Source organism: Ochotona curzoniae, unplaced genomic scaffold, assembly GCF_017591425.1.
Source record: "Ochotona curzoniae isolate NIBS_2020 unplaced genomic scaffold, NIBS_Ocur_1.0 contig_2692, whole genome shotgun sequence".
In the NCBI taxonomy this organism is placed as follows: domain Eukaryota; kingdom Metazoa; phylum Chordata; class Mammalia; order Lagomorpha; family Ochotonidae; genus Ochotona; species Ochotona curzoniae.
In genome coordinates, this window is record NW_024465556.1 from 15,371,795 (window position 1) to 15,386,854 (window position 15,060).

At 49.9% G+C, this 15,060-nt stretch overlaps 1 protein-coding gene across 1 annotated transcript in view; it reads right to left on the minus strand.

Moving 5' to 3' along the window:
* LRRC20 (leucine rich repeat containing 20) overlaps nucleotides 1–15,060 on the minus strand; it is a 64,342-nt gene that overhangs the window by 32,745 nt on the left and 16,537 nt on the right. The window contains exon 3 of the mRNA XM_040975890.1: nucleotides 194–343. Coding sequence (XP_040831824.1) covers nucleotides 194–343 — 150 coding nt within the window. The remainder of the gene's footprint in view (nucleotides 1–193; nucleotides 344–15,060) is intronic.

Consider the following 15,060-nt stretch of genomic DNA (forward strand, 5'->3'; position numbering starts at 1 on the left):
AGGCAAAAGTGACCTAGAGGTTTCCAGGCTCCAAAGAGAACAAGGGTCTATGTCTAGAATCTGCCCGGGAAAAGACTTCCTGGGTCCAGCTGTCTGGGGACCGACCCTGGGGTAGGGGCAGCAATCCTCAGGGTCCGAGCCTGAAAGGGGAGAAACGGTCATGTCCTCAATGTGTGAACTGACCAGGGCCTACCTCGGAGTTGACTGAAGGTGGTCATGAACTTGCTGGTGAGGGACTTGAGTTCGTTGTTGGCCAGCGTAATCAGGTGGATCTGGTCAGAGACATTCCGTAGGACCTTGTAGATGCCAATGGGGAAGGAAACCAGCTTGCACTCCGCCAGGTCTGCGGGTCGAGGACACAGGGAGAGCAGAGTTAGGCTGCTCAGCTACCCAGCACCCTGGACGCCCCAGCCCCATCTCTCCCTCAGCTTCCTCACTCTCCTGCCTGCTGGCCCTGTACCAGGCTTCAGACCCTGCTGGCCCACCCTCTTTTGGCAATACTTGGTCCCTATGGCTCCCTTGCAGCTGAATCTGAGGATTTCTTCTAGTACCTCGCCTATTACTACCAGCCAGGGCATAGAGCACGGAACTTGCCAGTGTGAGAACAATTGGAGCTTATGGTGCTGAGGCTCTTGGAGCTCATCAGAGACCGTACAGCAAGGCTACAGGCCACAGAGTACTTTCTCTAAGACAGCCTGCTTCTTTGAAACCACACCATCCACACGGCTTTGTGGTGTGACTGTCCTAGGCCTAGCACGCTGAAGGCAACCCTAGTGCAAGGCATGGTGGAGAAGTCACTATGCAGACACTGTGACTTAAATAATGCTGCATGCCACCCAGCACCCCCACCCCAGGCACCTGCCCAAAAGCCCTTGTCCACAGTGACACAATTCACCACAGCCTATGAGAGGAGACAAGGGCAGATGGGATTCTAAAACTAGATTGTGGTGACAGGTGTACACCTCCGCGAATAGTGTACTGAAACCACTGAGTTATAGACCTAAATAGATGTAAACTATTGCATCCCAAACAAATGCATTGACTCACATACATTTATTTAATATACTTATTAAATAAATATATATTTAATATTTAAATTTAATATTTAATATAATATTAATATTTAAAATATATAGCAGGGAGACTGTGGCAGCAGAAATTAGACTGTTCAACTCATCTCAATTACCTAAGTTCTCTGAGCTTCTGGTTTCCCATCTGGAAAATGGGACTCTCATAATCTACCAAGAGGACAGGAAAATGAAAAGTAATAAATTCACCATGACTAACAAAGCACCTGGCAGATGCACAGGAGGAATGCTACAAATAGGGCCTCTTCCCTCCCCCTCCCTCCACCCTCTCCTGTCCACTCTGCCCAGTCTTTTCGGTGCTGCCAGGCCAGCTCCCACCCCACTTCTTCCACAAGCACCTGGGTCACTCCCTGTCCTTAAACCCCAGCAAATCTCTCTCAGCAAACTCTTGACCTTTTCTCCAAACAGACTAGTGAACTCCCAGGACCCCAAGTCTCTGCAGCTCACTCTCAAAAAACAGACAAAATTCAATAATATTCCCATATTCTAGCAATAAGATATCATTGCTAAAGAGCCTATTCCTATAACACCCAGTAAGTGGCAATGATCTTAACTGAAGCCCTTATCTATCTCACAGACCCAACTCCAGTGTCACCTCCCCATGAAGCTTTCACTGATGGCCAGCCCATGAGTCTCACAGACATGAATGGGACCTCCTTACCCTGTGTCTCTGCCTCGCCTTCCCCAGAGTACAGTGCCATAAGTGTTTCAGTAGGCTGGGGCACCGGAAGGCACACTAGTGTCCTCTGTGGCACAGTGTACAGAAACAGCAGGTGGGGAAAAAGGCAGACATCCAGATAACCAAGGGTCCTCAAGGCTCCTCTACTAGGACTCCAGCAGCAAGAGTCCTCACGCCCCCAACCATGGGCCATGGGCAGCAAGACAGGCAGCCCCAGCCTGCGTTGCCTGACACCAAGCCACAGCTCCCTTCTTGCCTGTAGAGCAGGCTGAGGAGACAGTCACGGAGCCCTGGAAGCCAGCTGTTCAAAGAGCAAGGCCACAAGCAGAGCTGTAAGCAAAGCAGCGCCTCGGGTTTGTTAGTATGCAAAACCAATGGTATTCCCATATGCCACCATAGCGTGCTCTTTCCAAAGATCCTAATCTGAATAGCAATGACAACAGAACATACAGAGACAAATCTCAACAGGAAAAGATCAGACCAATGTGGGAATGGAGGGAAATGTATAGAGGTTAAAAATAGGCTTGTATGTGAAGATCTACAAATGCTCAACAGGCCAAAACATTGAAATGATGTTGGTGTTTTCAAAGAAATGAGCTTATACGCTGCTTAATGTAATTCCCACTCAAATTTCTGAAAGATTTTTTTTCTAGCTGGATTAAATGGCTTTAAAGTTCAATCAGGGAAATAAGCAATCGAGATCTTTTACAAAAAGAAGTTGAGGTTATAACCAGTACTACCAAGCTATGATAATTAAAACAGGGAAAAAGAAAATAGACCACAGAACACGCATAGTCCAGAAGTGAAATGTCATCATTGCATAAGTGCTGAAGATGGCCTCACAAACACATTAGGGAAGGAAGAGATTAATTAACAGATGTCAGAAAGACAGCTTAATTTGGCAGAGAACAAAAGAGAGACTTTGACCAAGCTAAGCATTACAATTAGAATTATGCTTTAAATATTTTTTAATCAAACAGAAAAGCAGACTCGAACATTCATAGGACCTCTCACATGAGGATAACTTTCCAAAGCTAGGGGCCACAAAAGAATCACAAATGGGCAGATCACCAAGAAAACCACATACACCACATACATACATATGTATAAACACACACACACACACACACAGAGCCCTTGAAAACAAATAAAAGCAGTGAATCATGAAAAAGGGATGTGTAGAGATGGGTGCTGTGGCACAGCAGGTCCAGCTACCTCCTGGGACTCCCACATCCTCCAATAGAGTGCCTGGGATCCAGACCCACAGCTACCTCTGCTGATGCAGTGCACTGCTGATGCACCTGGGAAGCAGCGGGTGATGGCTTCTGTACCAAGTTCCTGCCTCCCATGGGAGACCAGGATGCAATTCCCAGCTCCTGGCTTTGGCTTGGTCCAGAACTGCTGCAGGCAGCTTGGGAGCCAGCCAGTATTTGGAAGATCATTTTCTCCCTCTCCTTTCTCTTAAACAGTCTTTCAAATAAGTAAGAATGAACAGACTTTTTAAAAAGACTCTGTTAAGTAGGAGCCAAACATTCTCTTTATTGTTGCAAATGTGCAACATAACAGAATAAAAGAAAAACTATAACCACTCAAGACAGAAAGGACAAAAGATGTTCACCAAGGGAAGAAGTTTAATTAGCAATTAAATCTGTAGCTCCTGACACATATTACCAAACTGTTTTCCAGAACATTTACCCCAGTTCACATTTATCCTATCAACAAATAACAGGATCATTTTTTTACATACTGATATAATCAGAATCGGAAGAAACAATCTTCCTGCAACAATCTGCAGTGGTGACACTGATTCCATGAGTTGCTTTTATTTCCCCCATGGAAAATCTGCTCCCGTTTCTTGCTATTTTTCTACTTGGAATTCTAGCATTTCCCCCTCTTATAAGAAGGTAGGTAAAGCTTCTTAAACAGCTTTATCAATCCATGCCTTTTAGTGGCTCTTACTTCATAGTTCACATGACAGAGTTTAGGGTTTTATAAGCAGAATGTAAAAATCAGCTGTGCACTTTAATTTCATCGAGGTAAAGTACACATGCCTTGGGAAGACTACTAAGATAAAAACAAACAGAAGTTAACACCAGTTATCACAGAGGGCTTGAGCAATCTGCTGCTATTTACAGTCCTAATGTTTATTTTATAAAAAATAAATAAATACCACGATGCACTTACATACACTGTAAATGGTTACTTCAAAAAAAAAAAAACAGGAAAATAAGCATATTACAAAATTAACTTTATCCCGGGGAAAAAAAACTAGCAAACTCAAAGATAAGCTGAGGGTGGCAAGCTCCAGCTCAGAAGAGAAACAGAGAAAAGCAGACCCCTGGGAAAAAGACAGCAGCTGGGCATGGGGCTGGGGCAGAAGCTATGAACCGAATGCTCAGGACGTGGGCTCCACTGAATGAGCATACATGGGCCTCTCGTTGCCTAAGGCTCACTGAGCAGGCAGTGACATAGAGCTACTCCAGAGTTTATTTCCAAGTGGCAAAGTGACTTAAGTCACAGGACGCCGGAGGACAGCACCTGCCCCTTTCACTCAACCTCCACAGACAGTGAGTGAGGCCAACCAGGTACCATATACTGATCTGCACTGCCTTTAAGATTTTCCCAGGATTTCTTTGGTCCCTGGAGATTCCATCTGTTTTTTTCCATACTGCAACCCCAAAGCAGCCGACCAAAGGCTGGGGACAAGAATTGCACCCCAAAGCTCCTACTTGTGTCAATCTGGCTGCCATTGATGGCAAAGATCACCAAGGATTTCTGCAAAGGGGCCCTGCTGGGATGAGATGCAAGTGACCCCTCATCCCAGCCAAGCATCCTGTAACAGATCTCACTCCATGTAGGCATCTTTCTTTCTTTCTTTCTTTCTTTCTTTCTTTCTTTCTTCCTTCCTTCCTTCCTTCCTTCCTTCCTTCCTTCCTTCCTTCCTTCCTTCCTTCCTTCCTTCCTTCCTTCCTTCCTTCCTTCCTTCCTTCCTTCCTTCCTTCCTTCCTTCCTTCCTTTCTTTCTTTCTTTCTTTCTTTCTAAGATTTATTTATTTATTGGAAAGTCAGATATACAGAGAGGAGAGACAGAGGAAGATCTTCCATTCGATGATTCATTCCCCAAGTGACCACAATGGCTGATGCTATGCCGATCCAAAGCCAGGATCCAGGAACTTCTTCCGGGTCTCCCACACAGGCACAGGGTCCCAAAGCTTTGGGCCATCCTCGACTGCTTTCCCGGGCCACAGGCAGGGAGCTGGAAGGGAAGCGGGGCTGTCGGGATTAGAACCGGCGCCCATATGGGATCCCGGGCGTGCAAGGCAAGGACCTTAACCACTGTGCCACCGCGCCGGGCCCCTTTATTTCTTTTTTAAAAGAGTTATTTATTTAGATTTTATTGAAAAGGCAGATTTACAGATGGGAACAAAAAAAAAGAGAAAAAGAGAGAGAGAGGAAGGAAGGAAGGAAGGAAGGAGGGACGGAAGGAGGAAGGGAGGGACAAATCTTCCACCTGCTGGTTCATTCTTCAAATGGCCACAACGGCTGGAGCTGAGCCAACCCGAAGCCAGGAGCTTCTTCCAGATCTCCCACATGGCTACAAGGGCTCAAGGGTTTAGCCATCTTCCTCTGCTTTCCCAGGCCACAAGCAGGAAGGTAGATGGTAAGTGGAACAGCTGAGACACAAACTGCCATCCATATGGGATCCTACGCTTGCAAGAGGTAGATTAGACAATAGAGTCATCATGCAGGGTCTGTAGTTTGTTATTTGTACACAAAGGGCAATGCAGCCAGAACAACCTACAGAAGACACAGCTGCAGATGGGAAAGTCCAGGCTGCACTGAGACTAGATGCAACTGGACGGCATCTCTACCCTCACCCAGGTCCTCTGAGCAGATGTCAGAGCATGGTTCTCCCGCAGGGGACGTGAGTTGCACACCAGGATCGCCAGGTCCCCACACAGTGGATTCCTTAAACAGAGGCTGAGCTGCACTCTCTAAGGTTTCAGTCAGCTCAGACAAGCACAGCCAACAGCAAGGAGCTCTTCCATCTGCTGGTTCACTCCCAAATGGCCATGACAGCCAGGACTGGGCCAAATGCTAGGTGGAAGACAAAAGCTTCATCCAGGTTTCCCATGTAGGTACAGGGGCCCAAACACTAAGGCCATATTCAGCTGCTTTTCCCACTGCATTAGCAGGAAGCCAAACTGAAAGCAGAGCAGCCAGGACTCAAACTGATGCTCCCATATCAGATGTTGGCACCCCAAGTGGCAGCTTAACTCACTGCACCACAATGCTGGCCCCTGCGCATTTTTTTCTATATTAATGCATTTAATTCTGCAACAACCACAAGTCACCTTCACAGCAAGAAAATGAAGCCGTGCTAACGGGCAACTTGCCCAAGGTCATTTGTCAAGATGATGGAAACCAAAGACATTGAAGGAAAGAGTTCAAAGACTCAGGTAGAGTGACTGGGCCAGCAGGTCCCTCCTGATTTTCTTAGTATCAGGACAAGAGAACCCTGCATGCCGGCTTGTGTCAGTCTAGACTCAGGTCAACCTTGCTCACTGGGTTCCGGCACGGGGTTCATGTTATCCTGCTGGGTGAACACCCAAGCGAGGAGGGTAACCAAGCTGAAGGGGTGGCACCAGGTTCTATCGGTAACATCTGGCTGGCAGCTGGGCCCAGGCTGGCCTCGCCTCAGCTGCCCCAGCCGCCCCCACTGGAGCTGCAGCAGAGAACAGAAAGATCCCTGGAGGAAGGCGCTACCACAAACACAGGCGTAATTATCCTCATCATTGCAATTATCCCAAGAAGGCCGACCTGCACGAACCCAGCCTGCTAATTAGAACAGCACTCTGTGTTAAGGAAGTCTTCTATTCCAAACGCTTTATTAAAGGTTACCTCTTTAAGTCTAATGAATGCCTGATGAAAAGCAACTGGTGGGCAGAACCCAGACGGAACACGTGAAATCCAAGAAGCAAACAAAGTGGTCAGCTGGCAGGCTGGCCTGCTGGGTCTGCTTCCAATTGTGACTTAAGACTCTGACGCCCACCACTCCGCCCAGGGTCCAACCTGGGACAGCAGACCGGGTCATGGGAGGCGAGCTAGGCACTTGGGCTCACAGCCTGACCACGGAGAAAGGCTCTTCAGGCCAGTGTGAGCACTGCCTTGGGTTCACTGCTGGGGTCCGTGCAGTAGATGTGGGGGACATAAGGGGGTGAAGAGTGTTCCATTGCAGGCAGGGCCGCAAGGAATTTCCCGCTGTTCAGCAGGGCCCACCCGGCGGATGTCTCTACAACCACCTGAATGCAACTCTACCTTCTTTTGCATGGACACTGGACCACCCAGCGGAAGAATTCTAATCCATCCTGGCATTTGCTACTGTGAGGTTAACCTTTTGCTCAGCCTGAGCTTGGAGGTCAATGTCTTGCAAATGGGGCCCTTTATCATTCCTACTGTCTTGGCTGTCCCCATTGAACCTATGCTAATCAAGGGATCTAGATTTAGGCTTTCATTCTTTCCTCATTCTTTAGACTCCCCTTTTCTTTGTGGTACAAGATTGAGTTGTAGGATAAGAATTGTAGCAGGAAATTCTAGGTAATGTTAGCAGGAACTTCTATTGTTTCTAGGTAAAACTAATGGCAGAATTATCCTTAGAAACACCCACTTGGTCATGACGTAAAAAGTCTGAGCCAGAATTTGACTGATTTTGTATAAATAAAGCGGACAGCTTTTGTGCGTAGTCCATTATGATCATGAAGTCCTAGTGGTCCGTCTCTTTCTTTCCTCTTTACGCCTCATCCACGCACCCTTCGCGAGTTCCGAACTCAGCTGGAGCTGGACTCCGGCAGTTCACAGGTTTGCACAAAATCAAGGGGACAGGGACAGGGTAGAAGAGACTAGGGGTCCGTTAGCCCATTTCCCCAGATTCCCCAAATCTCCCAGTAAGAATTATCTAAAGAGGCTGGTCCTGGGCCCCGCCCCTGAGATCCTGCTTCATTAAGGACGGATGGCGCCAGTGATCCTTCAAAACAGGTCACCCGGGCCCAACGTCATAGTGTTGCGGCTAAAATTCCTCGCCTTGAAAGTGCCAGGATCCCATATGAGCACCGGTTCTAATCCCAGCAGTCCCGCTTCCCATTCAGCTCCCTGCTTGTGACCTGGGAAAGCAGTTGAGGATGGCCCAAAGCCTTGGGATCCTGCACCTGCATGGGAGACCTGGAAGAAGGCTTTGAACTGGTTCGGCTCCGGCCATTGCAGTCACTTGGGGAGTGAATCATCAAGGATGGAAGATCTTCCTCTCTGTCTCTCCTCCTCTCTGCATATCTGAATTTGCAATAAAAATAAATAAACATTTTTAAAAAGACAATATATATACTTAAAAACATTTATTTATTTATTTTATTGGGAAAGATGCAAGGCTGGATTTAACCACTAGACTATTGTGCCAGAGCCCCATGAACTATATTCTTAACTGCCTCTCAAAAGGCACAAAGGTCTTTCATATGCCTGAAACCCCACCCTCAAGCTCTGCCTCCTGCAATCTCCCAGAGCCCTAATTTCACTCCATGCATGATCAGAGAGGCAGGCTTGCAAGCCCTGAAATCCTTTAGTGCAAGCTACTTTGTGGTATGTGTCCGCAGACACAAACAGGGGCGGGGCCAGGTAACTAGCCAGAAGGGACAACCCCAGGCCCCTCCAGCAACTGCCTGGCCCACACACCAGAGTTGGGGAAAGACATTGCAATATTTATTTCCTTTTATATTGTGGTAAAACACATGGAACAAAAAAATCTACCATTTCTCAGGAGTGCCAGAGGTGGGGGAGGGAGCGAGAATCAGCAGGCAGAGCATGGAGGAGTTTAGGCAGTACATCACGCTGAACGACATCATCATAATGGGCACCTGTCAAACCTGTCCAATAAATACATCCAAGAGGCACCCTCCGGTAAACAAGGGACCCGGGGAGACAGCATTGTGCTCATGCAGACTGAGCAATTATACCAAACAGACCACTCTGTTAGGGAGGTTAGCAATTCTAAAACAGCTCCTGAAAATCCTGAGTCTTGGGGAACATGTTGCCATACTTGCCAGAGGTGGTCAAGACACTCTCATGGTTATACAATCAATCTCCAGAATGTTCCAGCTTCCAAAACCAAATCTCTGCAGCCAGGAAACTCCCAGGTCCCCTCTCTATCTCCTACCCCCTCTAAGGGCCTCCAGTCCCATGGTTCTTTCCTTTTTTAAAAAAAAGATTTATTTATTTATTTATTTGAAAGTGATATATATATATACACCCACACAGAGGAGGAGAAACAGAAAGAGCTTCCGTCCAATGATTCACTCCCCAAGTGACCACAGTGGCTGGAGCTGAGCCAATCCAAAGCCAGGAGCCTGAAGCATCTTCCTCCAGGTCTCCCACGTAGGTGCAGGATCCCAAGGCTTTGGGCTGTCCTCAAGTGCTTTCCCAGGCCATACGCAGGGAACTGGATGGGAAGTGGAGCTGCCAGGATTAGAACCAGTGCCTATGTGGGATCCCAGCGCACGCAGGACTTGAGCCACTTAGGCTACCATGCAGGGTCCAGCTTGACACAACTCAGCTCTACCCCAGGCCCAGCCAGAACACTTGTCCCACGTTCCTGGCACCAGCCGTTTGCCAGAGGCTGAACCTCTACTGTCTCTCCACCACCTTGCAAGTTGCCTATTGAGCTTCCCCTGCTCAGATGAGGAGACAGCGTAGAGGTCACACGTAGGCAAAGTGCTCCCTGCTTGCTGGAGAGTGACCTCAGCACCATCAGGCATAACCCACAGAGTCCTTGCAACAACCTCCCACAAGTTGGGCACTGTGACGGCTGTTCCTGCTTTGTAGGGAAGGACGCTGAAGATCGGGGATGGCAGAGTGAGGCATGAGAACATGGTGCTAACCACTACATACTGCCTCCCTGCAACAAGGAATGGCCTGCGCTCAGGGAAAAACGAGAGACGGGCACTCCCAGCGAGCAGATAGGATCTCCCACAATTTACAAAGGATTCCCGCAAACACTGGCACATTGCAGTTACCATGGAGCTAGACAAAGGAAGACTCGGTGTGGAAAGGGCTGGTAAAAGGAGGATCAGGGTATCCAGAGCCTGGATTGGTTGTGGGGACACTGGCAGGTTTTTTGGGCTCTTCCGCCCTGGGTTTGCATCTCAGTAGGAGCAAATGCCAGAGCTGTACACCCCCACTGCTGTGACCCAGCCAGCTGCTGCCACCTTGCTTTCGGTGTGTTGCTGAGCAGCCCTGGCTACACTCCAGAGTCACCCTGGGGGCTTCCCACAGTCGCAACATGCTTGTCTCACTCTGAGAGATCCACACGTAACCCGCAGGCGCTGGGACTTGGGAGTTGGGGGTTCTAACTGGTCCCCAGGTGCTGATGCACAGCCAGGGTGAACCATGCACAACACCACTACTGCTCTAATTACACAGGGGGCACAGCAGGTCACTGAGGGTGCTGCTGCTACGCAGGCGCTGATGTCACAGGATGGGGCCTCTGTTCCCACCACACAGGCCCACACACAGGAGCAGTGGTGAGTCCAGAGCCCAGCGCTCTAGATCTCTAAATGGACCCAGAGCACCAGCTTCACCACAGAACTTGCAGAAAATATGAATTCTGGGCCACAGTCCAGACCTACAGAACCACAGACTTCATATTGGGGCACAGGACCCCTGGGGATGCTGGCATCGGGGTGTGAGTCACTGGCACAGCAACCCCAGCTGTGGGTCCTTTGCCCTGAGTGCCGACAACCTCGGCATGGCTCTCAGCATGGAATCAGCCCTGAGCTGGGACTCAGTAGGCCCTGGTTCTTGTCCTAGACACTCTGCATCACTCACAGGAACCCAGGAAAACAGATAATGTCTCCATGGGTTGTGTCCCCTTTCTGCTGAAGGCTGGGGTCAATGGATGTGGGATTCCCACCTGCCTGGATGTGCTTTGGGACTATGGGACGCCACTCAGCAAGGCTGAGTGCTCCTGGGCAGTGCTCCTGTCAGAGCCGCATCAGACAGCTCTGTCTCAAATACCTATGCCTTAGAACATGCTAGAACATAAGCGGAACTAGCTGCTGCTGTGTCATACCAAAGCCCACGGTGCTTCCAGAGCATCTCATCAGCCTGAACCACCACAATATTTTGCTTTGTATTGTTTTAAGATGTATATATTTCAGGGCTGCCATGGTGGCACATCAGGCTAACCCTCCACCTCATTTTAAAGAAATAACATCACACAGAACAAGCGTTGTGGCATAGGAGGTAAAGCTGCTGCCTGTGGCACTGACATCCCACATGGACACAGATTCATGTTGTGCCTGCTCCACTTCCAATGAAGCTCCCTGCTAATGGTCTGGGAAAGCAGCCTGCACCCATGTAGGAGACCTGGGAAGAAGCTGCTTGTTCCTGCCTTCAGCCTGGCACAGTCCCAGCAACTGCAAACAGCTAGGGAGTGAACCACTAGATGCCTGAATGGGGATTAGGGCCTAAATCCTGGAAGGGCATATCTTGGAGGCACCTGACAGGGGGCAAACAGCAACCAGGGACCCTGCTGACCCGCTCTCCCGGCAAATGCTGTGCACACAGGATGCTCTGTCTCAGCAGAGCTCTCTCATGATCTTTGCTGTAGGTGCAGCCTCATCAGGAAAGACCATGCCCCCTGAGTGCCTGCTGCAGAGGCTCCCTGCCAGTGGCCATGGCACCCTAGAGCCAGGACACATTCCGCCACCCGGCAGAAACAGAGACCTACAAAGGAAGAGCTCGTCCTAGGGATCCTAAAAACAGCTTTTCTGGGGATAGTTTTCCTTGCTGCATGACCTTTGGCAAGTCATTAATCCCATCCTGCTTCCTCTTCAGGAAACTGAAGACAGCGATTCACATAAGAACATGGAGGAGGATGTTCGTGGCAGCATCATCATACCACTGAAGTGGAAACAACCCAAATCCCCAACAACGGAAGACAGGGTAAATAGAATATGGTCATAAACCTGCATGGAATTCTGGAGTACCTTCCACCTTGAAAACATTATGTCCCAGGGAAGAAGCTGGCCTCTAAGGGATCCACATTATATGATACCGTCCATAAGAGGCAAATCCCAGAGATGGAAAATAGACTGGGGAGGACCAGCAACCAGATGGACACAGACGTGAGCAGGTGTGTGTATGGGGTAGGATTTCTTTAGGGGATAATTTTTTTTTTAAATCTTTTAGAATTAGACAGTGGTGATGATTATATAATCTTGCAGATAAACTAAAAACTACTGCATTCTATCATTTCTTTTGAGGTATCTATTTTATTTGAAGGGCAGAGAGACACACAGAGAAAGATCAACAGAGATCTCCCACCTGCTGGTTTACTCCCCAGAGGTCCTAGCAGCCAGGACTGGACCAGGCCAAAGTCAAGCACTGGGCTTTCAATCCAGCTCTTCTACATGTATGGCAAGGGCTCACCTCCCTGAGCTGCCCAGGGTGCACATAAGCAGGAAGCCAAACCAGGAGCAGAGCCAGGGCTCAAACCCAAGCACTCCGACATGGAATGCAGCCATCCGAAGCATTCATGTGCCAAATGCCCACCCCAAAGTGTATACTTTAAGGAATGAGTCTCATAGTGTGTGAATACGCATTTGGAAAAATAAATAAATAAAAGAAGGAAAAAAGAGGGTGAGAGGATCCAATTTGCCAGGGTGTTGAGAGTATGCAATAAAACCTCTGTGGGGTGCTGCACGAAGCACTGGTGGGTCGGCCAGCACTCGGCGAGAGCAGCGGCTCTGAGATCATCGTGCAGCAGGCAGCTCTGGCTCTCCGGAAGGAGGCGCGGGCCCCTGGCCGGGCACTGATCCTTTCCACTACTGCTGAAGGATAGGTGATGCTTCCACATAATCCCTGCTCCTTCCCGGCCAAGCAGTCAACCAGAAAACAGAAGCCTATCTTTAATCAACATCAGAACTAGAGCCCACACACCGTACCATGTAATGACACAGTTGCTGATCGGAGATACTAACTCATTTTCATTGCATGGATGACTCAATGGCCAAGACATAAGAACAAAAGGGAATCAGAATGGCAGCCACGATGATGCCATTAGTGCAGTCATCCTCAGCCCCCAGGGGACTGCAGCTGGTCGGAGCAGGAGGCGCATGGCCAGGCCAGTAACAGCCAACCCTCGTCCAATCCCCAGACAGCCTCTGAAGGAGGGACTATCACCCTCCCGTTTGCAAGTAAAGGCCAAGAGAGGTCAAAGGGTGATTCAGTCCAGGGTCAGCTTGACCTGCTCTTGAAGACCCTGCACCCCCAGAGCTGGCCTGGAGAATGGCCAGGATTCTGGTCTGCTGCCATCCTTCACTAATGCAGGGACCTGGAGCACAGCCTGTAAAATGGCCAAGGAGGAAGCCAGCCTAGGTCCCTCCAAGTGTGGAACACATAGAACTACTCCGAGGGACAAGCACCCTAGGATATCTCCAGTTGCACAGAGGGCAAAACAGATGCCAGCTAGCGGCTGGGGTTGTGCACCTGCCCAGGCGGGTGACACTCTGAGCACAACACAGCCACAATACCCATCTGACTGTTTGGTCAGGTGGTAAGAACCTGCAGACTCATCTCCCAGAGCCAGGAGAAGGGGGACTCCAGGGGAGCATGTGAACTGGCCCGTCAGCAACTCCTCACCCAGCACAGCACTGGGCCAGAGGCTTCTGAATGTGATCGTGCCCCTTGCCCTTAGCAGCCCCCTTTGCAAAATGGGAGGTGCAAATGCCTTTTCAGAGAATGTGGAAAAGCTAGCTAATACTTGCTCTGTTCTAACCAGAAAGAGACCAGCTTTATAACCCGGACAGTGGCTCCCCCTTCACTACGGACTCCCCTCTGGCCTCCAACTTCCCCACGTCCCTCGCCCTCCCTGTCCAGAGTCCCTGGACACCTCTTGCCAGCACATCATGCCCCCAGTGGAGTGGGGGAGGGGGAGCATTTGGTGCAGTGGCAAAGGTTTCCTCATCTTACATCAGAGTGCCTGGACTTGGATCACAGCTCCACTCCCGACTCCAGCTTCCTGCAAATGCATATACTGGGAGGCAGCAGGTGATGGCCCAAGCACCTGGGTTCCTGCTACCCACATCTACATGGGAGACCCAGACGGAGTTCCTGGCTCCTGTGTCACACTGACCAACCCTAGCTACTGCAGGATTTAGGGAGTGAAGCAGTGGGTGGGAGATCTGTCTTTCTGTATATCTTCTTCGACTTTATAGCTATACACATGCACTCTCACTCACTCATTCCAGAGGCTCCCCCTTTGCCAGGTGAGCAGCAGATGCTCCAACCTCCTACAGCTCAGCAAAGCTCCCTTTTCTCCCTTCCCGGCCTGTCCCCATCAAAGCACCCACCTCTGGCTGAGCCAGGCTGCTCAGGTCCCCTGCAGATCCCAGCTGTCTCTCTGGTGTTGCCCCCCCATGAGGTGAAGGTCCTCCCTGCCTCCCCAGTGCTCCTCTCACCTTCTACAAGGTCAGCTCTATCGTTTCCATTCCACCAAGCCCTCTCTCAGAACTGTTCCTGCCTTCGAACTCCCCAGCTTCTTTGTGTCACTCGGCCAGCCTCTCCCTGCTGTGAGGATGACTGGTATGTCTGTCCTACAGCGCTGTGAGCTCCTGGTGGAGGGGGAGCAGTGCGGGACCCTGGGAAGGGTGACATTTTAAAGAGAGCTCAGGAGGCTGACTCAAGTTCAGAGCCATCCTGCCCCGAGCTGGCTGCCCATGAGGATCTGGACAAAATGCAGCAGCTGTGGTGCCTTGGTTTGCTTTGGTGCCAGTACCACCAAGACCCCAGCCCTTCACATGCCAGACGCAGACATTCACCTGACGCTGTCCTGAGCGTCCACGGCAGGCCAGCCCTGGCTCTAGATAGCGCAGTGAGTAGGGCAGAAGCCCTGCCCCAAGGGGCTTCTGGTCCACAGTGAGGGAACAGAAGCACACACACAGACCACCCCCAAGACAGTGATCAACAGAGAAGCCTGACCGCAAGGCAACCAAGTGGGGTGGACAGTTAAGATGCCAGCGCCCCCTGTTGTGAGAACCTCCAGTCCTGATCACCTGGGGACCACAGTGGGAGTAAAGCATTTGATAAGAGCTTCTCTCTCAGGCCCAGCACAGTAACCTAGTGGCTAAAGTCCTCATCTTGAACTCGCCGGGATCCCATATAGATGCTGGTTTGTATCCTGGTGGTCCCTCTTCCCATCTGGCTCCCTGCTTGTGGCCTGAGAAAGCAATCAAGAACAGCCCAAAGC